The sequence below is a fragment of the Pseudorasbora parva genome, chromosome 24 (assembly GCF_024679245.1).
Source record: "Pseudorasbora parva isolate DD20220531a chromosome 24, ASM2467924v1, whole genome shotgun sequence".
In the NCBI taxonomy this organism is placed as follows: domain Eukaryota; kingdom Metazoa; phylum Chordata; class Actinopteri; order Cypriniformes; family Gobionidae; genus Pseudorasbora; species Pseudorasbora parva.
The window spans coordinates 33102074-33129019 of NC_090195.1; the positions used below are offsets into that span (position 1 = coordinate 33102074).

Sequence of the window (26946 nt, forward strand, 5' to 3'; positions counted from 1 at the left end):
GATGAAGTGTGTTATTGTCATGGTGGAAGATGAAGGTATTTATAGCATTTACTGAATTCTTCTTGGCATTTGTGTGTCCTTGAAGCAAAGGAAATCCACATCCAAAATTGTTCTTTTTCTGTTCAAGGTCCAAAAGCAATAGTGACTTGCTCTAGAGACACAATGTCGGTGTCGATAGAAAGAGCCACTATTTCAGGCATCCACGGAGATCACTTGAGGCTGAACAACAATGCTTCCTGTTTAGTTGATTCCAATAACACGCATGTGTTTACAACTTTCTCTCTAAACGGATGCGGTACTCAAATGGAAGTAAGGAGTTCAATGCGTTTTAAAAGACATAAATATTCATAAAAAGTTTTCCACTCCATCTAATCTACTTTTATTCTTGTTTCTTTGAAGGAGACTGATGAACATCTCCTCTTCAAGAACATTATTGTTAGCTATGATAATCTAAACCACATAACCAGGAAAGATGAGATTGGAATTGAAGTCGTGTGCAAGTACGAGAAAAAGAGCAGCATCACCACAATGTTTAATGCTCATAGGCCAGCTGTCAACATCAGAAAGGGAGGCTTCGGCTCATTCAGCTATCAGTTTGAGTTTTATCAGACTTCCAGTTTCATAAACCAAAGAACTGCCAACTCCTATCCACTGGAGTACAGAGTGGGAGACCCAATCTACATGGAGATTGAACCTGTCAATTTAGTGCAAAACACTGAGGTCTTCCTTGAGTCCTGTGTAGCTACACCCTATGATAATCCCAATTATCCCATCTCCTATCCCATCATCACAAATGGGTAAGAACCTAAAAACACTCCACATCATGTGTTAAATCTTGTTTAAATTATATCAGTAAGGTAGATGTGTGTCATGGGAATCACTGAGTTTGTCAATACCATACTTGCATTCTACTCTTATGGTCAGAATTAAATTCAGCTCAAAACCTCTTTTGGCTTAAAGAAAAATACTGTCAGAATTTACTAAAGACACGCAGTGATACATTAGTGCTGAAAAGGCGTGGACAGGGTTATTTTGGTGGCTGACAGCATTGCATATGCATAATAGGAGTAAATCCTGCGCAGAACTTTCCGCTCCCATCTGCGCTTTTAATAGGATTGTGCCTTTTTGTAAATCTGGCCATCATTTAAAAGTATTATTGTCAGAGGAAATAAGGCAGAGGATTCAAGAGCAAGTGAACAACTATCTTTATTGATAATGCAAGAGTAGTAATAAGAGTCATATGAAGATGTCATGATGTCGTCGCTAACACTGGCAGTGCAGGGACCCAATGGACAACCCAGATCACCAAGTCCGTGCAACCGTGTGTGAAGGCCGCTGGTGAAGTGACAAATCCCATGAGTGTGCTGATCCTCCAGGTGAGAAGTCAGGCTAGATCCACAGCAGAAACAGAGAAGGTCAGGAAACACGCACCGGACTAATCCTCTGGAAACAGAGCAGAGCAATCCTCCGTGAGAGTAGCAGAGCAAAATACGTGCACAGGTTACACCAACGTTCCTGCTGGAGAATGAGAGCATGCCACACACACATACACACACACACACACACACACACACACACACACACACACACACACACACACACACACACACACACACACAAAATCAAATGATCTGACAAACACATTGACCGGAAGTCGCGGCGGTGGAGGAACCGGGACAGGCAGATTAATAGGTGAATGAAACACATGCTTTAACGTGGAATCATGGAATACGGAATGGATCCTCCTGTACACTGGAAAAAGTTTGAGCCGGACTGCCACCAGATTAATGATCTTAGTGACAGTAAACAGGCCAATAAATTTGGGAGCTAACTTATTGCTAACCGCACAGATCGGAATGTTCTTGGTGGAAAGCCACACTTTGACCAACGACGTGAACGGGAGGCTTCAACCGGTGGCGATCGGCATAAGCCTTGGTGCGCACTCCCACCTTGAGCAGAGTCTCGCGGGCTCTGGTCCATGTGCGATGACACCTCTGGACGAAGGCGTGAGCAGAGGGAACTTTTGCGAGATCTTGATTGGCTTGGTCCGTCTGTCCATTGCTCTGGGGATGGAAACCCGAAGACAGACTAACCGTCGCCCCCAGCAAACTACAAAACTCATGCCCGAATTTGGACACAAATTGGGGCCCCCTGTCAGAGACCACATCTATCAGGAGGCCATGTAAGTGAAAGACGTGGTCTATGACAGTCACCGCTGTCTCTTTGGCAGAAGGTAATTTGGCCAAGGGAATGAAATGAGTTGCCTTCAAGAACCGGTCCACGACGGTTAAAACCACCATCTTGCCCTGGGAGGGTGGGAGGGCGGGAGGGCGGTAACAAAATCTAGCGCTATGTGGGACCAGGGTCTCGAAGGAACAGACAGTGGTTCGAGTAACCCATCTAGAGGGGTATGGCTCTTACCAGCAGCCATATCACCCTGTAGCCCAAGACTGGTTTCCCACTGAAGCTAAGCAGGGCTGAGCCTGGTCAGTACCTGAATGGGAGACCAACTGTGAAAACTAGGTAGCTGCTGGTAGAGGTGTTAGTGAGGCCAGCAGGGGGCACTCACCCTGTGGTCTGTGTGGGTACTAACACCCCAGTATAGTGATGGGGACACTATACTGTCAAAGAGCACCGTCCTTCGGATGAGATGTTAAACCGAGGTCCCGACTCGTTAAAAAGCCCAGCATCCTGGCCAAATTTGCCCACTGGCCCCTGTCCATCATGGCCTCCTAATAATCCCCATATCCTGATTGGCTTCATCATTCGGTCTCCTCTCCACCAATCAGCTGGTGTGTGGTGGGCGTTCTGGCACAATATGGCTGCCATCGCATCATCCAAGTGGATGCTGCACATTGGTGGTGGTTGAGGAGATTCCCCCCTTCTATGTAAAGCGCTTTGCATGCATAGAAAAGCGCTATATAAATGTAATGAATTGGAAGTCTTACCTGTGGCAGAGACCGAACAAGCCAAAACTAAATCTTGGATGTCAGGAGCCATGGTTGGCCACCTGAATCGTTGCTTTACCAAAAAAGTAGTACGATTAGCTCCTGGATGACATGCCACGTTAGAACAATGACCCCAACAGATGACGTCTGACCGTAGTCCTTCCAGCACATACAATCGACTTGGTGGCCCACCGGGCGGAGGCGTTACCCCTTCTAAGGCAACTTTGTCCTTCGATTCGATCTCCCATGTGAGTGTGGAGACAATGATGTTCTCCGGTAAAATACAATCGGGAGTAGACGGATGTTCGGTACGGTCAAAAACACAAGGCAATGCATCGGTTTTTTTTTTTTTTTTTTGTAGAACCTGGCCAATAAGAAAACGAAAAATCAAAGAGACCGAAAAACCGGGCCCACCGAGCCTGCCTAGAGTTACGTCTATTAGCAGTTCTGATATATTCCAAGTTCTTATGATTGTTCCAGACTATAAAAGGCTCCCCTGATCCTTCTAACCAGTGACGCACTTTTCCAACGCAAACTTGACTGCCAACAATTCTCTGTTAGCAATGTCATAATTACGTTCGACAGGCGATAGACGATGAGAAAGAAACGTGCATAGATGCATTTTGTCATCCAAGGAAGAACGCTGGGATAGAACTGCTCCTATCCCCACCTCTGACGAGTCGACCTCTACCACAAACTGAACTGAAGGATCAGGGGTAATTAGAATGGGAGCCGAAACAAAGCGGCTCTTCAGGTTGGAAAATGTAGCCTCGGCAACACTAGACCCCCTGAACGTAGTCTTGGGAGAGGTCAAGGCAGTCAGAGGTGCGGCTAGTTGGCTGAAATTGCAAATAAAACGGCGGTAGAAGTTGGCGAACCCCAAAAACCACTGTAGGGCCTTAAGGGAATCTGGGCTTGGCCACTACCACAGCCTTAACTTTCTAGGGATCCATGCATATTCCCTCAGATGAGATGATGTAACCTAGGAAAGGAACAGACTGTGCATGAAAATCGCATTTCCCCGCCTTGACAAAAAGCCCATTCACTAGCAACCTCTGGAGCACTCGTCTGACATGCTGAATGTGTTCCTGGAGAGACAATGAAAATATCAGTATGTCATCCAGGTAGACATAAATTAACTGATCTACCATCTCTCTCAGCATGTCATTGACAGCCCCGGAGGGCATGACCAAGTACTCAAAATGGCCCCTAGGGGTGTTAAACGCTGTTTTCCATTCATCCCCCTCTCTTATGCAAACCAAATTATATGCATTACGTAAATTCAACAAGGAACAAGGAACAGCATGGTAAGTGGTTCTCCCATGCCGCCGTTCCCCACTGAGCCGCCCGTCCAGTAACTAGCGCCAAAACGGAGGCCACTTTGGACGCTTTGGATGGACGGAATTGAATGTGATGGGCTGCAGTTAGAAGAACAGTGATGGTCTGCAAAAATTTGGGTCACCAGAATAGGACTCTGGAGTGGGTAGTCGTGGTTCGCGGGGTCTCTCCCCGGATGATGGAGTGGGACGAACAGGCGGCATGGGTGGCGCAGCGGGCACATGATGACGTTGAGCGCGCGTCTCTTAAAGGGGCCGCACTATATTCCTACTCGTGGAATATGGACCTCCTCCAGGTATGGTGTGGTTCTGGTGCGCTCACTGGTACACGTTACCAATTTTTCATACGAACTGTGCCCTGGTCTGAATTAAACTGCCAGTGTAAAAACTCCCTTTATATTCTAAAAATGAGAGAAATCACTACTTACTCTTAATTTTTAAGTTTAGGCTTAAGAGACATGAACAATTTCTTAGATAAACATCTATGACCTTTGATATGTCTAGTCTATATGCTGTATTGATTATTATTGAATAAGTATGGTTTCACTAATAATAAATGTACATTTGCATAAAACATGCATATTTTATTGATTGCAATAATGACGGAGCTAATGGGAACGCTGGAATGAGAAACACGGGGTCTATGTTTTGACATGCACACGCAACATTTTTCCAGCACTTCAATGCTATTTTAATGTGATTATGACCAAAACATTATTTGTTCACCCTTCTGAAATTGTCCCCATTTGTAAAACTGAACGTTTCAAAATGGAGGAAATACATTTGATAGAAAACACTTTCATTTAAAAATAAAAAAGACGTTAGTTACCCCTACAACCATTGGATGGTGACAGAGGAGCATTTATAGGCTCATAGCCATGTCTTGTTATATTTTTTTCCACACGTTTTGCCTTTCAGCACAAACTCACAGATTTTGACAAACGCGCCGAAAAGTGTAGAATGTCGGACACTTTTTTATGCACTCGACTGATGCAGCTTTAATTACGTAGCGGAGAGGGAGGGGCTAGTAGACGCTGATGTTGAATGACAAAATAACCTTATGAAACTCATTCACATTGTTGAGTACATAATGCTATGGATGTTAAAGGTTCTTCAAATGCCCAAATGTCCAATGAAATGCTCTGACAGCAGTCTCCAATTTGTCAATGTGTGTCAGATGCGGGGTTGATGAAACCGTTACCATCTACACAAGTCACGAGCCAAATGTCAAGTTCAGTATGCAGGCCTTCAAGTTTATTGGACAATATGACCAGGTAAGGACGGACAAAAATAACCCTCACTGAAGAGGCATGCCCTGTTTTACTAAAATAATGAATGGGGTTTTTTTGTTTTGTTTTTTTCCTTTCTAGGTGTTCATCAGCTGCTCCATTATCATATGTCAAGCCAACAATCCCAACACTCGCTGCTCTCAGGGCTGCACCAATGGCTCGGTCATTGCACCACCCTCACACGTTCACAAAAGAGATGTTACCATCCAGACAGGACGTCACTTCATCTCTCAGGGACCCCTGCGGCTGAAGAGGAGCGCGTCCCTTACTGGTACGTCCTGACTTTACCTGGTAGATTATGTAGACTGTGAAATCAAAATAAGGTGTTTTAAATGCCAATGTCCCTTGTTTGTTTCCAGAGGCCATCAGTCCAAGCTTGAACCTCAACCTTGTATTCGTCGCCGGATGCGTCATAGCAGTAGTTGCCATGGTGTGTGGAGTGATGCTCTACAAATCCAGGGGTTCAAAGGTCAACTACCAACTTTTGAAATCAGATGAGATTTGATTGGATCAGTTTAAACTACGATCAAACTAGTTAATCAACATGTTTTGGAAGCATGTATTTCTGTAGTTTCAGCAAAATATTTTTTTTCTCTTTGGTTTGGCAATATTTAAAAAAAAACCTTTGGTTCTGTCTGCAAGAATGTAATACTCTTGTTTCTATACACATAGTAACCATCACACACTTTCTATTACTGTTAAGATATAGTGTGGATGAGGAATGGATTTTATACTTTAATAAGTGTCCCTTTGGGCTCCAAGCTTGTTAAAATGTTCCATGTCAGCTACTGCTTGCTGTTCACATGTATCCTTCTTTTCACAATTAAATCTCTATAACAATTATACAGTCTATGTATTATATGACTTCAAACATAAGCCTTAGACTAATAACTGCTTACATGGCAAAAGCATTAGGCTGGACATTTTCTCAATATTTGAAATTAGTAAAGCGTCACGCAACTTTCACATGCATTGCTCGTTTTCATATTGGGTTATCTCTTACTGATATGACTTAAGCAGTGCCTTGTAATCATGGTTTTATTTTTTTACTTTTTTTTAATTGCTTACAAACAAATTTCTGAAACTATGCCTCAATTTCTTAAAACTATAAACAGAAAACACGCACATAACATGCAAACTAATAATGATAATAAGGTAACACTTTAGAATACTGTTTCTTACTTAATGCATAACTAATAAAGAGTTACTGCAGTACTAATGAATAATTCTTTATTAACACTCAAGTCACTAATATTAACTACTAAGGAATGAGTGTTAACTAATCAATATGTAATAGCATTTTTTAATTGTGTTAAGTATCAATTAGTTAATCAGTAACTATTTAATTCAGTCATGCCTCCTTAAGAACTACTATTAAGTAACTACTAATTCAGCTTCACAAGGAATAACTATTAAGTAACTACTAATCAACAGTGATGCACAGTATCAGATCGAGGCCCTTGCTTCTTCTTTAGTACTAATGTTGTTAGATAAATGTACTACTGTTATGTGTACTATATGTAAATATTAATTTACATTCACCCGGAATGTGCCGATTAATGTTTCTGTCTGTGTGTGTCCCCACGCTATAATGTTGCAGTTCTTGCAGCATTAAATCCAAGAGAGAAAACAAAACTAGTGAAAGAGTACACAGAGATTCATGAGTGCACATGCAGGTCAAAATGTGAGCGCACACGCAATTTCTGTGAGTCCAGTTTTGTGCGAGAGAATGGATTGAGATTCCGCTTGTAAGCAGAGATTCGTTGCTTGTAAACTTGATGTGCTCTCGCGGTACAATATTAATACTACATTAATGAGGATGTTAATGATTTTTTATTTTTTTTTAATGTAAGTATTGTCTGCAACCAGAAGTTCAGGACGGAAACCCATCCCCAATCTAAGTGCCTTGCCAACATGGCTCAGGCATTTTATGTTTATGTGATACCAAATGATTTCTGTATTTAAGGCAATGACTGAGGGGAAAATGAGAATACAGGGAACCTATGAGTCATTAAAAAAGAATTACCAAATAGTTCTCAAGGAGTTACTTAGAACCTGGAACAGTATTCTAAAGTGAAAACAAACCCATTCATAATTATTGAAGAATTACCAAATAGTTCTCAAGGAGTTACTTAGAACCTGGACCAGTATTCTAAAGTGAAAACATAAGGAACCCATTTAGCCTGACAAGCCAGACCCACATCAAGATGTTTGGTCTGGAAACTCACCATAGACAGGGCTCAGTCCGAGGGGCGGGATAAACGGTTGTCTTTCAAACTCCCTCTGCACGCGATAGGATAGCGGTACACCAACCGGAGCAACGACGGTGAAGGGGAGCTCGCTGACTGATTAAACATTCGCCATATCCGGTCGGCTAAACTCCGAACACATCTTCCCTTTTTAAGAATGACTTCAGTGCCGCTCTTTGTTCTTTTCTCAGAGGAAAGCTTAACTCCAAGTCTTCCGGAGGCGCGGGCAGAGCTGATTCGAAAGACCGCCGCCGTTCGCCAGTTTCTGTGTTACTAGAAGCACGCAAACGCAACTCGGCCGTCGTCATTATGGCCCCGCCCGCCGACTCTATAGCCTACCAACACGATGTGATTGGGCCATCCAGATTCTGAGGAATACAGCTCAGATAGGAATTGAGAGTTGCTAGACCACACTTGCGGGCAAATTAAATTTGCTGCCGCTAGGGTGCGTCTAGATTTCTAGGCTAGAACCCATTCATAATTAATGAAGAACTACCAAATAGTTAAATAATTAAGCCTAACTACCATTAATACAGTACTAATAAAGGCAATTTGACCCTCTATTCTAAAGTAAAAGTTTTATCCTCATTAATTATGACACTTATTGAATGACATTTAAGTTTACTAACCAGAATAAGCCACTAATTAAGCCTAACTACCATTAGCACTTTATGGCGTATATATGACACGCTCTCTTGGGTAGGTTTAGGCTTTAGGGTAGTGGGGTGGGGGGTTCGTATGTATAATAAGCCATAAAGTGCGTGTCATATGCACGCCAAAATGAGTTTTGGCGTATACATTCCACGACATTGCACACTCGTAGTATTTATACGCATTTTTCGTGAGATCCGGCTGACATTACATATAGCCAATTTAAGTTTTGAAACAATTATGTTGTATTTATTATGTCTATTTACTATTTATCTAACAGTTTAAATGTTTTTTTCACACATAAAAATACATACTGTAGATGGATTTTAGGAAGGGGGGTCCATCATAAAAGGTTCATCATATTTGGGGGTTCCTGGCATAATAAAGTTTGAAAACCCCTGACTAAATCTTTACAGTTTCCATGGGTGTGTGATCACAGTTGTTGCTGTTAGGGTTTGTGGCTCATCATTAACATGTTGGTCACTTTTTCCAGGCAACAGATACATGACATACTGAGATTGTAGTTCACAGATACAATGAACTACTGATGTTGTGCTAATTTCATTATGCCAAATGCATGTCGTTCAGCATTTAGCTCTCTGTCAACACATTTCTCTCTGGCAGGCGAGTGCCCATTGTCTCTGTAAGCCCGACGGTTGACCCACACAGACCCAAGGCAGAACTGGTGCTGACTATAAAACAGCCTGTCAGATATACCAGAGAATCAACACAGTATGGCCTCATATTTGGGGTGTGAAAGACAGTTATACCAGGGTAGACTTCAGTCGACAGCACTGCTGGTGCCACATTTATGGGCATGTGGGGAAAAGTACAAAACAAACATCTGTCACTGTATTTGTGTGATGTTATGTAACTTGTCCACAAGCCTGGTTATATAAAACACAAATAGGACAATTAGAGTCGTTTACAAACACTACAATCATTTAACAAACTTGAAGCAGATGGCAACACTCAAGGTCTAGGAAATGCATAACAAAGACCTAACACGAGAACTACAAAAACTACAAGACCCCAAACATCCCCAAAGCTCATCATTTTGACTTCATGTGATGGTAATGTAGCATCGTGTTGTATTGGGATTTGCAAAAAAATATGTGTATTTTTACTGAATAGTCAAAATCGTCCTTTAGTGGTGGAAAGATGATGACGGCAAAAATAGAAATGTACCATGTCAGGTAAAAAAAAAAAACTTGCTGAAAAAGGCTATTTAAAATTCCCCGTGTGTGTGACATGTCTGTCAGCTGGTTTGGTTTTCCTGTTGTGTTTTGATTCTGTTACATGTTCCTTTGTCTTATGCCACATCCACACAAAGCCAGAACTTTTCCAATCCAATCCTTTTTTCCCCCTCATCTGAAGAAATATCTGCGTACACACGAAACCACTGAAACTGACTCAGAACGATGTAGTATACATGCCAGGCCAGTGTGTGGCGCTGTAATTCTGCCACAGAAATACACAAAAAAAATGGAGAAAAAGACTACTTGTGGCTTGAAGGGGTATAGCAATGGTAGGAAGTGAGGCAAAATCTCACGATAAAATAAATAAATGTGCTTACTTACCAGGGATGCGTTTCCTGTACCACACCGTAACTCACTGCTCACTACCGTAGTGCGATGGATCGCTGAAGAAATCAACTAGTTGCGACTGTTTCCCAAAACCGTATTGTCGCAAATCTGTCGTTCAACCACGTTAGTTATTGATGTCACTCATGTGGAGTATCAAATTAATGCCAGATTTTTGCTATCAATTATGGACATTATCTGAGGACTAAATCTTATGTTTCTGTTATTTTGCTTTATTTCCAGATTCAATCACAGGCTCGTTCTTGCGTACTAAAGCACGTCCGCACATGCGCACTCTTCAAAAAATGTGCTTTAGATCTCTTGCGAAACTAAAAGACATAAATTACATTTGTATGTGTTCTAAATTAAAGATATAGATTGTACTAAATCTCAGCTTGCTTATTTTGCTCAAGTTAAGGATTTATTAATGCTTTCTTCACGTGCTATCAGAAGTTTCCAACTTACCACTTCAGAAGTTGTGACTACTTGTTGTGTTCAGGTGCTTTGTTGTCGGAAAGAATGGAGGACGCCAGGTTAATACTTTTGTGCGTCTTTGGAAAATGTTATTTTAACACTATAACCATTTCAGTCATTTCCCAGTCCCAGAAAATCATAGAATCACTGGCAAACATAGCAGCACAACGCGAAAGCATATTGTTTATAATCACATTCACAATAAAGGCATAATGTATACAATAAAGGCTGCTTAAAGACTAAAATAGCAATAGTTTTCAACCATACATGATCCTATTGTATAGCTACTTTTACCACACTATCTAGACAGTCAGCTTGCTCGCTATTCTGGAATGTGTCAACTAGATGCGATTTTCGATGTGTTTAAAATAGACAATATGCTTCAAATGATTATTTATTTTTTGTAAATGTTACTACTACAAGACAAGACAATGAAATTGTTGTGGGAAAAAAGCTAATAAACCTGCCACAGCAGAAATTCGTCTCCCATCTGCCATTTTTAACGGTTATGGCACGCCCATCTCGGGAACTTGGGTATCAAAATTATTTCCGAAATTCTCAGTGGTAAACATGACATCAGAGGGCGTTCATGTGCAATTTTTACCTCGAAAACTCGTATTTAGGATAATTTCCGATAGCATGTGAAGGCAGCATGAGTCCACGTCACGCAAACAAGAAACTCTGCTTCTTACCACAGGTCGAGAGCTGTCAATGTAACCACACACGTTTTTAAAGCTGTTTGTGAATGTTCGTTGGAATGATGGTTTCGGGAAACAGTGACTGGTTGAACTGTTGGTAACAACGGCACTTCCAACCATAGTTGGCTAATGATGCTTTTGGGAAACGCAGACCCAGATTGGTTTTTATTAACGCCTGCATCTACCCCAACCCTAAACCTACCATTACAATAATGAAAATACAGTAAATAAATGACACAATAGTAATGTGCGCATGCCCAGTGGCCGTACCTGTATACAGCTAAACGCGTTTCCCGCCACTTGTCTGTTTCCTCGGTTAGCGTCGTTAGTTTAGTTCTGTTCAGCTGTGTTTACAGTCAATGATCTCGTTTCTGTCTGCTGTTTAAGTTCTTCTTGTTCAGTTGGTCTTTGTCTAGTGACTGTTATACTATAATTGTGTTTCCGTTGCCTATCTTCATGCTCCTGGGAAGTCAAGATTAAATGTTTGATTGTGATCTTCTTTATCTTCAGCCTGTTCCTGGATCACCATCCGTGACAGTGTAGGCGTTAGAATAACAATACTTTACAAAAACAGGTGATGATGACGACATATTTTCACAATTTTCACAAGCAATTGGTACATTTTCAAAACTCTGAATACTAACATCACAACAGATCATCAAAGTGCTCTTTTTTAAAAACATTTCAGCATATTTTCAATTGTGTTAGTACAATACAAAAAATAAGTGTTTCATTAAACATTTCATTCACAGTTACTGCCTTTCATAAAGCTCTTGCAATCAAACTCTTCTCGTTCGGTTTAAAGGTCCCGTTCTATGCGATTCCATCTTTCTAACATCTATTACATCATTACATTCCATCTGTAATGGTTTGAAAAACATATGTGTAACACAGGTTAGATAAGGGGGATTAATTAATTTATATACTATCAAATTATATAATTCCCTTAATAAAAGCTGTCCATAAGAGGTGTAAGAATAATTAAAATTAAATAAATACATGTGAACTAGCGTATGGGACGCTCAAAAGGTTCGGTTAGGTACTAGTAGAAATGGTGGTAAGAGTTTCCGGTTAGAGAAACGGAAGTGAGAGAGACAGTTTCCCAGATGAAGGGTTTTATTCCGATTATTTCTGCATGTATGAGGTATTACAGGCATTCATCTATACGGTATGTGTGGTCTATAATGAACAAAGAAACCAAAATGCAATATAAGTTTCTAATATAAACAGTATTACAGATAACATAAAACGAATATACTAGTCAAAATGTGAGTAACAGTAAGTCAGGCTATTAAATGTTAAAGTTTGAACAATATAGAATGTAAACAAAACTTACTTCTTAATCATTCACTCACAGAACCACAAACATGCAGCAGTCCATTTTGTGCAAGGGAAAAAAATTCAGTCTCTCCACCTCTGTATATATACTGCCTGTGGAGACTTGTCCAGACATGTTCTGGGTTCAAGCTTAATAACGTATATAGACAGATACCTACAGGGGGCGTTGTTGGGCTTTCGGACAACATGCAAATTTGTTCTAGAACAATCCTCAGTGAGGAGTTAATGAGCATGCGCGATGACAGAAGAGACAACCTTGATGAGGAGAGCAGACGTGATCGATCAACGCGATACAATTCTGATCCAAAATTTGAAATGCTGATCCGAAAACCCTCCGAAGAGTATGAGGAAGTTTAAATTTTAATTACTTCGATGCATCCTGAGTAAAAGAGCCGACAGAGTAGAGTAATACGTTCTATTAGGTGAGTCAATAATATAATCTATGACAAATATTCTGTAGTACTTCAAGATAAGATAGTATCAGTAATACTAAAGAGTAATTAAGTTGCTGTAGACTGCCCATTTTCTCCTTAGGTTGTAGTTTGTTTCGAATAGTTGTAAATGTCTAACGTGAACCGCATGGTCATTTGTACATTGCAGCACGACGCCATTTTATGGTCGCGCACGCCTGTAATCGAGGTGCGCCTGTGTGAGAGCAAACAAATCGATCAGAGGTAAAGAATTAGTTCATCCATCCTGTGAAAATTATGCTTGTTACTAGTTATGTGATTACTTGAGCTAGAGAGCGGTCATAGTGAACCGCGTGGTTATTTGTTCATTTCAGAGTTTCACCGTCGCCATTGTTGGCCACGTGTCTGTGTAAGCGAAGCGCTATTGATTCAGAGGTAAATTGATGTGATTATATCAGTATATGAAGAGATTGTGAATGTAACTGTGTATTAGATGTTATTCTGGATCTCTGATGTGGAAATTATTTTGAAATTCACTAAATGAATGTTCTGGTCTGTTTTCAGGCCAGGTTTTTTGTCTTTCTCGTTTCTATTTTTCTTCTTCTTTCTTCTCTCTTTTCTTCTTTCTTGATTCTTGGAACCGTGACACCCGAGCGATCTTCTGTGACACCCTGTGAACTTCACGTTTGATGGCGAGCCAAGCAACCCTTTAGCAGAGTAGAAGATTCGTCGTGGAGAGGCAACGATATCCTTTCTTTGATTCTTCCAGTTCACTTCTAGTGAATAAAGACGTTTCGATCTAAAGATCTCGGAAGGGTGTATGGTCATCCATAGACCAGATCAAGACAGTCAAAACTTTGAGAACACTTGAGGTCTTTTGAGAGACATTATATTTCTCTGTGTATTCTTTTCTTTGTTTTATTATTTTTTGATGTACTGTAATTGACCGGTCTGTGTGTATATTTAAAAGGAAAAAGAACGAGTGCACTCAGAGGGAATTTTCAGTCAGTTTTTATTGTTTATAGTCCATGTGATCTTGTAATTTACTTTCTTTTATTTATTTAACTTTCTACTTTTTCTTTTACCGTGAAATCAATTATACGTCTATTTCAAATTGAATCTGTGTCTGTCTGTTGCTTCTCAGTATAACCCGCTACCTCCTTAGCGATCCCTAAAATCTTCTGACTAATCCAAATCCTAACTATATTACATAGTAAGCAATCCATTAAACTATTTCTAATTCTTAGACGAGTGTTACATATGTCTACATAGATGGTACTTTCACGGACAGTTTACTGTTCAAATATATATTTTTTTAAATTAACGTTTGATGTGTGTTTTGTTTACAGGGTCAGTGGCACTCAGGAAAGTGGAGAAAATAAAGTGCAACAAGAGAGTTCTCAAGGAGAAACTCAGTCACCACTTTCAAACGTTGACACTGGAGGCATTCCACAGCCTGGTTATACGTTTTGCCCCCAAAACTGTAGTTTACTTTTATGTAGGAATGTTGTGCAGATAATATTGTTTATGGACTCAAAATAACAAAGTTATATTTATTACGGTCAACTAATGATTTTACGTATTCTTCATTGATTGCAGGTTGTACCTCGCAGCCATGCACTACAATGAGAATGCCCACCGTCCACAGGCAACAACAACACAAGGACAGGCTGTTTTCAAAATCGCTTTTTCGAAGTCAAAAAAAAGGGGAATACACAGCCATGCCTGTGAAAACAGACCCAACATTGGTAAGTTGGAACATTTTATTTAAAAATATTTAAAAAAACTAAATTATTATATACAACATATTTTTAGCAAAATGTAACTACACTACTGTAACATGCACAACATATATTTTAAGTCAGTACTTTCACAAAAAGTTTTACATTTGTCTTTCAGACTATGTCGATGACCTGATGAGTCTTCTACTACACAAAGTCATTGTGGACCCAACACCATATGTAGAAGAACAACACAAGACGGGATGACGACTCTCACATGTCGTCCTAAGTAGCCCCAGCACCAGCTGACAAAGCTGCGATTAATTCTACAGTTATTGTAAATTATAATGAATGTACCTTAACTACTTAATCAGTTGATGTGAACATTACTGATTTAATGGTTAATTGTAAATTTTGACATAATAAATTGTTCAACTTTATTGTATTTATGTGTGATTTGTGATAAATGTATTTGATGCAGAGAAAATTATTACATTTATTTGGTTTAAAATAGCAACATTTACATAATAATAGTAAGTAATATAAATTAATTCAACTAAGTAATTCAAAATGTCAAATGGACAAACATTATAAAATCTACTTAATTACTTCATAAGAGTAAATAATGCAGATTTATAAAATTTTCACAATAGTTATGCTCCTTTTAAAATTAAATTTACTTGATTACTTTTAATAAATACAACATGCTAAGTTAAATATAATTAAGTAACATTTACTTAATGTCTTTGCAAATGTTACATTTATAGTTAAGTACATTTTACTTGATATTGGCAAGTAAGTTGTACTTGATATCGCAGCAGTAAATTTTACTTAGAAAAACTGAGTGCAAATTGTTACAAAGATTTTATCAAGTAAATCTTACAAGTTGTTTTTAACAGTGTACGTAACAGAAACACCTATGGCATTGAACCAAAAAGACAAAGTAAACAAATGGTTAATTAATATCATGTGTACATATGTTTGTAAAAAATACATAGTTTTAAACATTTTATCTTTTTATATATATATATATATATATATATATATATATATATATATATATATATATATATATATATATATATATATATAACTAAAGTTATTTTACATTGTTTAATTGTTATATTTAATAAAAAACATACTCTTCTTCAGTTCTTCACCTCACTCGTCCATAGTCAGCTCTGTAAATATTATTTATGTTTTGTAAGGTATATGGGTTTAAGCAGTTTGCTTCAAAGCCCGGGTGATGAACCATACATGTAGGAGGGTCTGCAAGCTGCTTCATTCGTTTACAAACCTATATACATTGATGTGAGACAGTAATAATTTAATATGCAGTCACAAAACATTCAAATTTTAATAAATAAATTATTTTAATGCATGGTAACGATTTCTTTTACACAACATGGCAGCTTTTAAGGCTATATTGATGGTGAAAATAAAGCGTATTTATATAAAGTTGTTTAGCTGAAAACAATTTTAAAAGAACTATACACAACAAAAAATTATTTAACTAGGAGGGGTTACAGTACTTTTTGTATTTCTTTGCAGCAGATGTTTTCAACCTCCGTTGGCATTCAGTTACCACATGTACACCTATAAAACATATATTAGTAATCAAAACTTGTGCTCAAGCATAACTAAGGTAGGAATAAACAATGCACTTATTTTAAAAATGCAACAACACCATCGTTAATTAAACATACGGACAAAATCATATACCACAAACTTTTATAACAGTTTTTAACATATAACATTGCAATTTGTAACAGGCAAATATAAAAGCATGACAACTACTGAATAGACATCTTACCATTCTGAAACATCCAGCAAAAGTCTTTCCTGAGCAGGTTGTAATCGATCCTCTTCGATATTCTCCGGGTCTGATTCCGGCTCAAATTGATAAGGCAATATCGACATTTTTGCAATAACATTGAGCGCGCATATCTACCCGTTATGGTAAGAGGCGGGACCTTTCCGGGCAACGTGCGCTAAGCTGCTGTCCAATCACAACGCGGGAAGCGCTGGCCCAATCAGAACTCGTTACGTGTTTCTGAAGGAGGGACTTCATAGAACAAGGAAATCATCAGGCCGTTTTTAGAACAGAGGAAACAGCGCTGTACAGATAAGTCAATTGTGTGAAAAATACTGTTTTTTTACACGCAAAACATGAACTCATGTTATATTGCACACTGTAAACACAATCAAAGCTTCGAAAACACGCGAAGAACGGGACCTTTAATAAATTTGTCTGGTATTTAATGTGTGTGTGTGTGTGTGTGTGTGTGTGTGTGTGTGTGTGTGTGTGAGAGAGAAGGATTTGCAATTTGTGACTGTATTTACATTTACATTGAATCATTTAGCAGACGCTTATCTCCAAAGCGACTTACGTTTCTATATCTTCAGATTGATCAGACGCATCAGAAAAAGGGAGACAGATGGCATCAAATACATTATTTCACATTACAGTATGTTTGCCATGTGATACCGTAAACAGATGCCATATTACTGTAACTCATCCTTCAATTGTAAAGGTCAGCTAGAGTATAGAGTCAGTCATATGGTACAGTAGAACATCTACTGAGCCAATTTTACCGATCTGCGCGCATGGTCTGAAGCTCATGACGCTGGTGCACTTAGGGCGTGTCTAAATCCGCTAGTTTAACGACAAAAAAGGCAACGGCACGCCTGGCACATGGTCCAAAAGGGTTGTCTCTAGTGAGTCATGGGTGTGTTTTGGGGGCGATTCCCCATCTCCCATTCCCTTTAAAAGCCAGTTGGGCTCGCACCAATGTGTATTCATTATTTACATGGCGGAAAGACTGAACACTTCTATTTTCAATATTTAAAAATATGTGTGCCTGCTGCGCTTCCCTGTGTGTAATAAGCAGTATATGGATATTGCTAACAAATTCTTTAAAAAACACAAAAATACTGCGCTGTTGACTTTAGAGCAGGTTTGTGTTGGTCAATGGTCAGTCGTTTTCAGTTCCTCAAAACAGCAACACGCCAACAATGCTCCTGAACACACCTGGTTTAGACCAGCCGTCCATGGGTGAACAGATGGTGTGAGTACATTTGCAATTTAAACAACTTCGAACTGGACATGAAAATGAGAACTGTTGGGCTGAAACTAGAAAAAACTGCACTGGCGTTGTGCCTGACGTGGCGTTGCACCGGGTGTATGATAAGGCTCTCTGTATTGGCAGCAAACTCTGGTCTAGCACAAATCCTCATGGCCGTGTCATACTTCACACCTGATAACACACATTATATATTTAATTACATAAGTCAGGTAATATAAGTGTATTTTCTAGGGCTGTCAAAATTAATGCGTTAAAGCAAATGAATGGCACTAAATGTAATAACGCAGCTCTCATTTTCAGTTTGATCCATGGCGTAGCCCGTAGTTGGAGAAATCGAGATAAGCCATGGAAGTAAAAGATGCAGCAGCAAACATTAACAGGAAAAGAAAAGGGTTAACTTTAATATTACTATTCTAAACCAAAAGTGCAGTTATTGGCTACAAGCTACCATATTTTCTGTTTAACTTTTATTAGTGTGTTTTTACACTGAGCACATTCTCTGCAGTCTGAGCGCGATGCACTGACGCTCACTCTCGCTGAGGTAAAGCCTTAACACCATCACCACTTACAGTAGGCCCGTACATGTTTTATTGAACTAAATACATTACAATCTGCTTATTTCCTGAACAAGTGCGTCCCCAAGTCTGTGTTTCTCACACGTGAATTGCGGCAGAGTGAAGCTCATGCCATTAAATATTTTAGCCCTAGTATTTTCTAACATGGCATCTGTAGCCTGTATTACTGTTATTACCTCAGAAACACGGGCAGGGCCGGCGCTAGCCATTTGGGTGCGATCAAACGAAAAGTTTCACCATGTAAACGACCTGACCCGATTACTTTTGAGTGTGCGTCCTTATATGACGCAATACACAGCGCGCGCCTTCACCACTGAAGAGTGAAGAGTGAAGAGTGACCGCGGCGCGCTCACACCAGGTTATAATGTTGAGAGGAAAGTTAATTTTTCTGAGGGGTAAACTTTTTATTTCGTTAGAAGTTATTAAGATAATGTTGGCATAATGCCACAGACAGCTTGGCAACACCCTCTCATATTAACAGCGTTTGTCCCAGCACTTTTTACTTCAAAAACGTGCATGTAAACGTGGCTATTGTCTTACCTGCAAGCGACCCGCGAGCATCATCCCGCTGTCTCTTCTTTTTTCTTTTTTCCGCCCCCGACTCTTGGTGCCTTTTCGAGGCCATGTCTGAGGTCGGTGTCTGCCAAATTTGACATTGATTGAGGCATAATCGAACAGACCACTGGGAGGTGGGGAAGGGGGGGGGGGGGGCACCAGAGGGAGACTGGCACAGAGATTCACCTTTTTCTCGACTAATTTGGTCTAGGCCTATATTACTTTTGTATTGCTTTTGTATATTAACATGCTTTTAGAAATATTTTATTTGTCATTTATACTAGTAGCCTATTGTCATGATTTTTTCACGACCCAGATTTTTTGGTGCCCCCCCAAGCACTTGGTGCCCTACGCGCAGTGCGTGATGTGCGTGTGCGGAGCGCCGGCCCTGAACACGGGTGATTTGAAACATGTATATTGCATTGTTTGCTGTTGAATTAACTGAAGTACTAAATTAAAAGAAGATCCCACTGTTGTGTGTCGGTGATTAAACCAAATGTTCTCATTACATATTACAATAATCTGGAGTTTTGAAACTATGATTATCTGGACTGAAATAACTGAAAGCCTGGGATCAGGTTTTGCCAGAATGACTAGCTGTGATCATATAGGATTTTTGTATTAAGATTAAGATTATACTTCTGTTTACCACGAGGTGGTGCTCAATGACTGAGAAAATCTCATCGTGTTGAAACTGGAGTTGTGTCTGAAGGTTTAAAGAGAAATGATCTCAGTAATAAACTGACTGCTGCTGTGACAGGTGAGCTGCTTTGGTTTGTGTTCAAAACAGTCAACAGCCTCCAGCCTTTCCAAACACAACACTGCACATGTTACCAGCCTCAGACCTAGGGGATATCTGGGCAGGCTGCAAATGATACACAGGCAGTGTGCACTGCGGATCGGTGAATAAACTGTGAAAAACACGAGAGAACAGAAGTTATGTCTTTCCACACCGGCAGTCAGTTTATTACTGAGATAATTTCTCTTTAAATCTCTTTTCTTTTTAAAAGGATTCAACATTTCAAAACTTCGACACTCTTAAAGTGCATTTGATGAAAGACAAGTTAACAAACATCAAATACAAAAAAATACATAGTAAATGTATGCAAAACATACCAGTTTGTACATAATATTATGTATGTATGCTTATATGCAGGTACACATCATTATATGCATTTGGAATCTTGCATACATTTACAATTATTATCAGATATTGTATAATACGAAAAGTGTCAAAATGCACAAAAAATATTTATCAAGAGACCAAAAATTGTTAAAGACCAGATTTCAGAAGAAAATACATTAGATGTCATTCCACTTGCTGTATTAATTTGATATAATTCGTCTCTTATTTTACTCATGCACACAGAAAAAATACATGTGCTGATCAAAATGGCGACTGAAACGAGAAAACAACATACTCTCAAAAACGGAATTCTAAAACGTCAAAATGACATGAACTCAATATTTCAGCATGATAAACACTTGTCTAATGTCAATCAATATAAACCATGCATGAAATACGATTAAACTCACTCTTTAGCTGTTTTTATAATCTTTTGTGAATTAAAACTCTTTTTTTCTAGATTAAGTACACTTTCCAACAAACTTAAACTCTATGCATAACACTTGTTGATTTCCCCAAGTTCAATTAAATTAACCTTTTACTGAATGATGTTCATACCTGTGAAAAACAAGAGAGAACAGAAGTTTTGTCTTTCCACAGCGGCAGTCAGTTTATTACTGAGCGCGCTGAACTTTTCATGTGCGCAAAATGCGCCATCTAGTGGTGTGGGGGCGTAGTGCCACAAAGATGCTATAAATAAACTCAGGTCTTACAGTTTTTTTCAACTGCTTACACACATTTTCCAAAGGTTTCCTCTTTTTTTCAAAACTTAACACACAAATTCATGAATTCCACACACAAGATGCAAAATGCCTCACATCTCTTTCAAAATGAAACAACACAGTCAAAATATCACAAACATATTTCTTACGTTGTAAATACCTTTACCATAATGTTATATTTTTGATTATGTCATATACACACTGTTATTCAAAACCTAAAGCTCTTCTTTTAAAAGCTCACATGTACATGAATGAATGTAATTGGGAGAGAGCTGTTGAATAAAGTAAAAACAAAAGCAAAATTGAAACCAAACTTTTTATTTATGTTTTTATTTTTTTTGCTCTTTGTGGTTGTAAGTGTAGTATTAGTGTACACAGTTTGGAAAAAAAAAACACATCAAAAATATGTAGTGTTGTAGCATGTAGTGTAAAACCAAACATAATGTGTGTGCTTGCATGTGGAGATGGTTGGGTGTATCTAGGCTCCATCTCTCCTCCGGCTTCGGTCCGGCCACAATACTTCATCCACGTCACATGCTATATTCTCTCTTGCCAGACACCGTGGAAAGAACCTTCTTGTATGGCGTATCCAACCTTGGATGGAGGCAGCATCAGTGTCTCCACAACTTCTCTTACTCTGTCTGCATTGTTTGCATCCATTGTCCAAAAGCTATTACTTGACCTTTGGCCTATGTATAGGCCACTACTAAAGTTATGATTGGTTGTTGTTAAGTAAAGCAACAAGTGTTTGCACATGTGAGGAGTTAGTATGAGGCACTGATGAATTAGTGTGGCATTTTGATTGGTTGTGTTTATAAAAGAAAATCAAGAAACTTCCTGTCAGTTTTTGTGTGTTGCCTAGAAAATTGTGTGTTTTGTTTTGCAAAAAGTGTTTAATGAAATTGAAAACTGAGTAAAAGGCCAAAAATTAGTGTATGGTTTTGCAGATTTAGTGTGTGGTTCTGGTGTTTGAGTGTCAGGTTTTAAAAATTGTGTGACAAGTAACAATTTTGTGTCTAAGCAGTTGAAAAAAACTGTAATAGAACAATTCTCCTTTTGTGAAAAGGAAAAAAAAATAAAACTTTAGGAAATGTGTACATATTTATGGGGGGGTTCAACGTATATATTACATTTTCTCAACCCCTTACACACACACTGAAGACTGAAGTTCATATTTAATGAAAATATAAATAAGTTTTATGAAGAGATTTATGTTGGTTCAGTAATAAACCAATCCTAGGGAAATATTGCTGAAGCTAAGTAAATGTATTATATGAAGAAGAAACATGTTTATATAATAAATATTGAGGGAATATTGCTAACATGTTTGTGGTTGTATCAGTAACCCTGCCCGTTCTAATAATAGACTGAACAATGTTTCTACAGAAACGAGTATAGGGGAATAAAAGAGCTTAAAGCGGAAAATGATTCAAGTGCCAAAGCTGCTTTAAAAGCCCACATGAGAGCCATAAAACCTCTGAAAGGAGGAAGTTAGAGATAACATTTACATTTAGCAGATCTCTTAACCTGTGAGTGCATCGGTGTATTCAATCCAAACTCTCCTTTCTAACAGCATGATCTACCAGACGAGCTCCTCAATCACTGATGTTTTTAATACTTAGAGACCCCCCCCCACCACCACCACACACACACACACACACACATAAATAACATCCTTTTCCATTGTAACACCGTCATTATATCACAAGATGGCAGGGTTACGCTTTCTTTGTGGGATAAAAAGATAGTTTGCTTTATATGTGACATTTAGCTCTTTTAAATGTCCTTTTAAATTGTATATATATATTGTTAGAACCATAATTATTGCTTTACAAACTATACACTATCATTAAAAAGTGCAGGGTTAGCAAGATGTTTAAATAATACTTTTATACTTTTAAGGGTGCATTAAACTGATCAAACATGATGGTAAAAACAATTATAATATTAGATTTATGAATAGAATATTGTTCAACATAGTTTTCAACATTGATAATAATCATAAATGTTTCTTGAGCAGCAAATCCTCATATTAGAATGATGTCTGTGACAATAAAGACTGGAGTAATGATGCTGAAAATTCAGCTTTGATCACAGGAATAAATGGCAAAATATAGAATAAAATAATTTTCATTGACACTTAATGAGCTAATTATTGTATTTTTAAATGGCCTCATACAAGCCCTTAAGCAAGACCCCCGAGTCCATTCAAACAATGTGCTTATTCATCAGTTCACGGGCTGTGAGAAAGCACAGGCCATCTCAAGAGTATCTGCGATTTGCTGATAGCATTAATACGTCTGAAGACAGAATCCCTCACCGACGGCACAAGCCTATCTAATTGGCAATTAAAGCAACCCGAGCCACTCGTCTCCAACGTGTCGATGCTTAAAGAAACACACATAAAACAGATGAACGATTCTTACTCTTGGCAAGAAAGCACTTTCTTTTATGAGCCGAGCGATTAGGGATTCTGTTCACCTGCGGCTGCTCCTGCAGACTCTCACAATCGAAGGGAAAAAACGACCGCTGAGATTCCCAGCAGAACTGCCGGCTCAGCGCTCGACCTGCTTCTGCAAATCAAATATGTGGGCATTATCACCGTGGGAGAATCCGTCTCTAATCAAATAACCAGTAATTCTGGTACACGCCGGCCTGTGTTGTTCTGTTTGCGGTGCTTAAATTGCAAACAGGATTTCACGAGGAGTAATCTGAGGGTCTGTTTGGCACAAGAGACGGATCCGGCACGCCAAGGTCTGTGTGCCGTCAGGAAAAGGCCCGGCTGCCTTGGAAACAGAAGAAGGCGACCCAAAGGAGGAAAGCACTCAAGAAGGGGGCGGGAGGCAGAGGGAAAAAAGGTGGAGTGTTGTATGGAGAGAGAGAGAGAGAAATAGAGAGAGAGAGAGAAAACACTCTGGATTCAAGAGAAAGAGTCAATGTGAGAGACATCTGGGGGGTGGGAATGAAGTGGTGAATGAGGCAGAGAAAGTCTGAGGCGTTCTTCACACACCACTGCTCGCCTCGTTCATTCACAAAACAAACGCAGGAAGGCGTAGAGGAAGCTGAAGAGAGAGAGAGAGAGAGAGAGAGAGAGAGAGAGAGAGAGAGAGAGAGAGAGAGAGAGAGAGAGAGAGAGAGAGATCCGCATAACAGGAGGCAGTGCAGCAACAGAGCGCCGCGACCAGGCATGCGAGTCCCCCGAGAGGAAGGTTAACCGCAAACGCAGAGCAGAGCGAGCCAGATATCCTCCACGACACCACAGATGCCACAGACTCCCACACCCTTGAGCGGAAACCATTGGGCTCCTGGCGAAGGGGGTCCCGACAGATGCAGCGGTCCCTGCGCAGGGCCCCGGGCTCGGCCCTCAGGTGGCTGGGGCTGAAGGTGTGCCGCAGGAGTGCGCTGCTGCTGGTCCTGCTGTGGCTGGCCTCCTGGCTCTTCCTCAACGGCCTGGTGTTCGTGCACAGGAACATGTTCTCAGACTTCTGCACTGACGACAAGAGCAAAGAGATCCTGCAGAGGGTGGTAAGCCCAACTTTTCTGATGTCTCATTTCCATATCTTTTCAAAAAGTAGCTCACTAACTCATCAGTCTTGCCTAAAGTGCAAACAAAACAAGTAAAGTAGACTAAACTTAAAGAGTTAGTTCACCCAGAAATAACATTTATGTCATTAATGACTCACCCTAATGTCGTTTCACACCCATAAGACCTCCGTTCATCTTCGGAACAAGATATTTTATATTTAGTCCGAGAGCGTATGCAATTGTATGCACACTATACTGTCCATGTCCAGAAAGGGAATAAAAACATCATCACAGTAGTCCATATGTGACATCAGTGGGTTAATTAGAGTCTCTTGAAGCATCGGAAATACATTTAGGTCAAAAAATAATAGAAACTACGACTTTATTCAGCATTGTCTTCTCTTCTGTGTTTGTTTTCAGTCCTTAAATAAAGATGTGAATGGTTATGAATCAGCGTATTGATTCATTTTCAAAATGATATGATTAATAAGTTATATTGCTTTAACACTTTAAAGACACTTTAATGAAATTTAAGTTGAAATGACTTAAACATCTAAGTTAGTTGTACTTAAAAATTAAGGCAGCATGTTTTTTTGATGCATCTGTCAATTTTGAGCCAATTTTATGGCTTTTTGGTGTGTTTTCTCTTTCTCTCAGATTAGTGGAAAGAAATACACTTTTAAGTGTGTCTTTTATGGCTCTTTATCTGTTGGCATTCGTAGATTTCATTAAAGGCCGTTTTCTCAGAATGAGTGTTTTTCTCTTTACTCCAGCAGCATTTACATACACCAAACTTCACAGTTTTAGTTTAACTATATTCTGAAGGTGTTTGCCAAGGGGTTCATTCAGCCGAATTTATGCAACATTTTTTTATTACGATATTTATCATGATTAATGGGAGTGAGGAAGAAATCCAAAACCTCCTCCGTAAAAACATTCTACTCTGTCTAAAAAAAAAAAAAAAAAATCCAGCAAGATTTTTGAACCTGACTTCATCCAGTGTTCAGATTTTTTGTTCTCGAAATGTATGCAAATGATTGCATATTTAATTAGATAATGCCTTATTTGCATATTTAAACATAATATTTCAGAAAACCTTCTTTCTGCAACTCTTAATGAAATCAGTCCACTGGAGAAGTACTGTGATATCTATTAGTTAATGTTTTACCCATGTCACCAGGAGAGGCTTGCTTTAAAATTGCAAATGAGACGCTATGCAATGAAATATGCAACAATTTGCATACATTTCCATCTGAACATTGGATAAAGATGGTTTCAAAATTCTTGTTTCATTTTGTTGTTTCAGCTCTCTTTTCATCAAGACAAATCCATGTTTTAGGATTACATTTTTGATAAAATCAGGCAAATGATATAAAATACAGATAGAAATAAAACTGTAAAATTTGGTGAAGTGCTGCTGAAGGGGCCTTTCAAGATATGCATTGTTTTTGCTTAACACTAAAAGGCACTAATTTACAACAGACTAGTTTTTTTAAATATGAAACAAAAAGAAACGGTCTGTCACCAAATCAGATGTCGTGTCACAGTTGTAGCAGTACCTCTGGGGGTTTTCATGAGTTTTCCACCAAACGATACACAAAGCGTTTCATAGGATTACTCAGTCAAGCACTGAATCATGGGTAGCAGCAGTGACGGACCTCCATTAAAGGCTTAAGCTTTGTTCCTCGAGGGAAACCTAAAGCGCTTTTACAGCCACTGGATTATGTGATGTCAAGTGAGTGCTGAAAGAACATTTTGTTTGTTGCCACATCGGGATCCGCAAAATCCTGGTGGCCTTCAAACTGGGATTGGAAGATGATTACTGGCAATAACTAGTTGGAAAGTTTTTGCACGCAAACTCATTACTAAAACAAAATGTGCTGTCATGAGTGGATTCAGAGCATGTTTTAATTCGAAAATGCTTCACTGAAATAGAACAACCACTTATAATAATAATAATAATCATTACATTAGCAATACAATGTCAAACTGTAAAGTACAAAAAGGTCATTACAATATAATCATTTCAAAGTTAATAAATATATCAAACTATTACATATTTAAAGATTCTTTTGTTTGAAGTAACACTGACTGATACAATCATTTGAACAATGCGAAGTGAATAACATTTTTGCTCCTGCAATATCTAAGATCATGAGACAGAAGTCATGTCATTCTTAATATTTGGGCACGCTTAGATAAATATCACAGCTGCAAGCGAATGGAATGCTGCCGTGTGCCAATATTGTGCAAATGATGATGGGTGGAGATCCTAACTATGAGGTATCAGTCATTTTGGCAGTGAGGATGAAGTGAAAATAACAGACTGGCTGATGTAATTGTTGGGTCTTAGTCAATAAGACTTAGTCTCTTTTTAGTTGAGGTATATAATGGTTCAGGTTCTAGCTGCATGTACAGTGTGTAGCTATTACTCTAGTAATTACATGCAACACACTATATTGCCAAAAGTTTTGGGACACCTATATTCAAATGAACATGAAATTTAATGACACCCCATTCTTAATATGGAGTCGGCCCACCCTTTACAGCTATAACAGCTTCAACTCTTCTGGGAAAGCTTTCCTCAAGGTTCAGGAGTGTGTTTATGGGAATATTTGACCAATTTTTCTAGAAGCCCATTTGTGAGGTCAGACACTGA

At 39.1% G+C, this 26946-nt stretch overlaps 2 protein-coding genes across 2 annotated transcripts in view; both read left to right on the top strand.

The window, feature by feature from the left end:
• The first annotated feature begins 528 nt into the window (after positions 1-528).
• LOC137063800 (deleted in malignant brain tumors 1 protein-like) lies at positions 529-6079 on the top strand. Its single transcript, XM_067435068.1, has 4 exons — positions 529-797; positions 5463-5559; positions 5656-5845; positions 5934-6079. The coding sequence occupies exons 1-4, from the start codon at positions 529-531 to the stop codon at positions 6077-6079; spliced, it is 702 nt and encodes a 233-aa protein (XP_067291169.1).
• Positions 6080-23378: 17299 nt separating this feature from the next.
• Positions 23379-26946, top strand: part of dipk1c (divergent protein kinase domain 1C) — a 34064-nt gene continuing 30496 nt past the window's right edge. Inside the window, exon 1 of the mRNA XM_067435052.1 lies at positions 23379-24287. Coding sequence (XP_067291153.1) covers positions 24090-24287 — 198 coding nt within the window. The 5' untranslated portion in view covers positions 23379-24089. The remainder of the gene's footprint in view (positions 24288-26946) is intronic.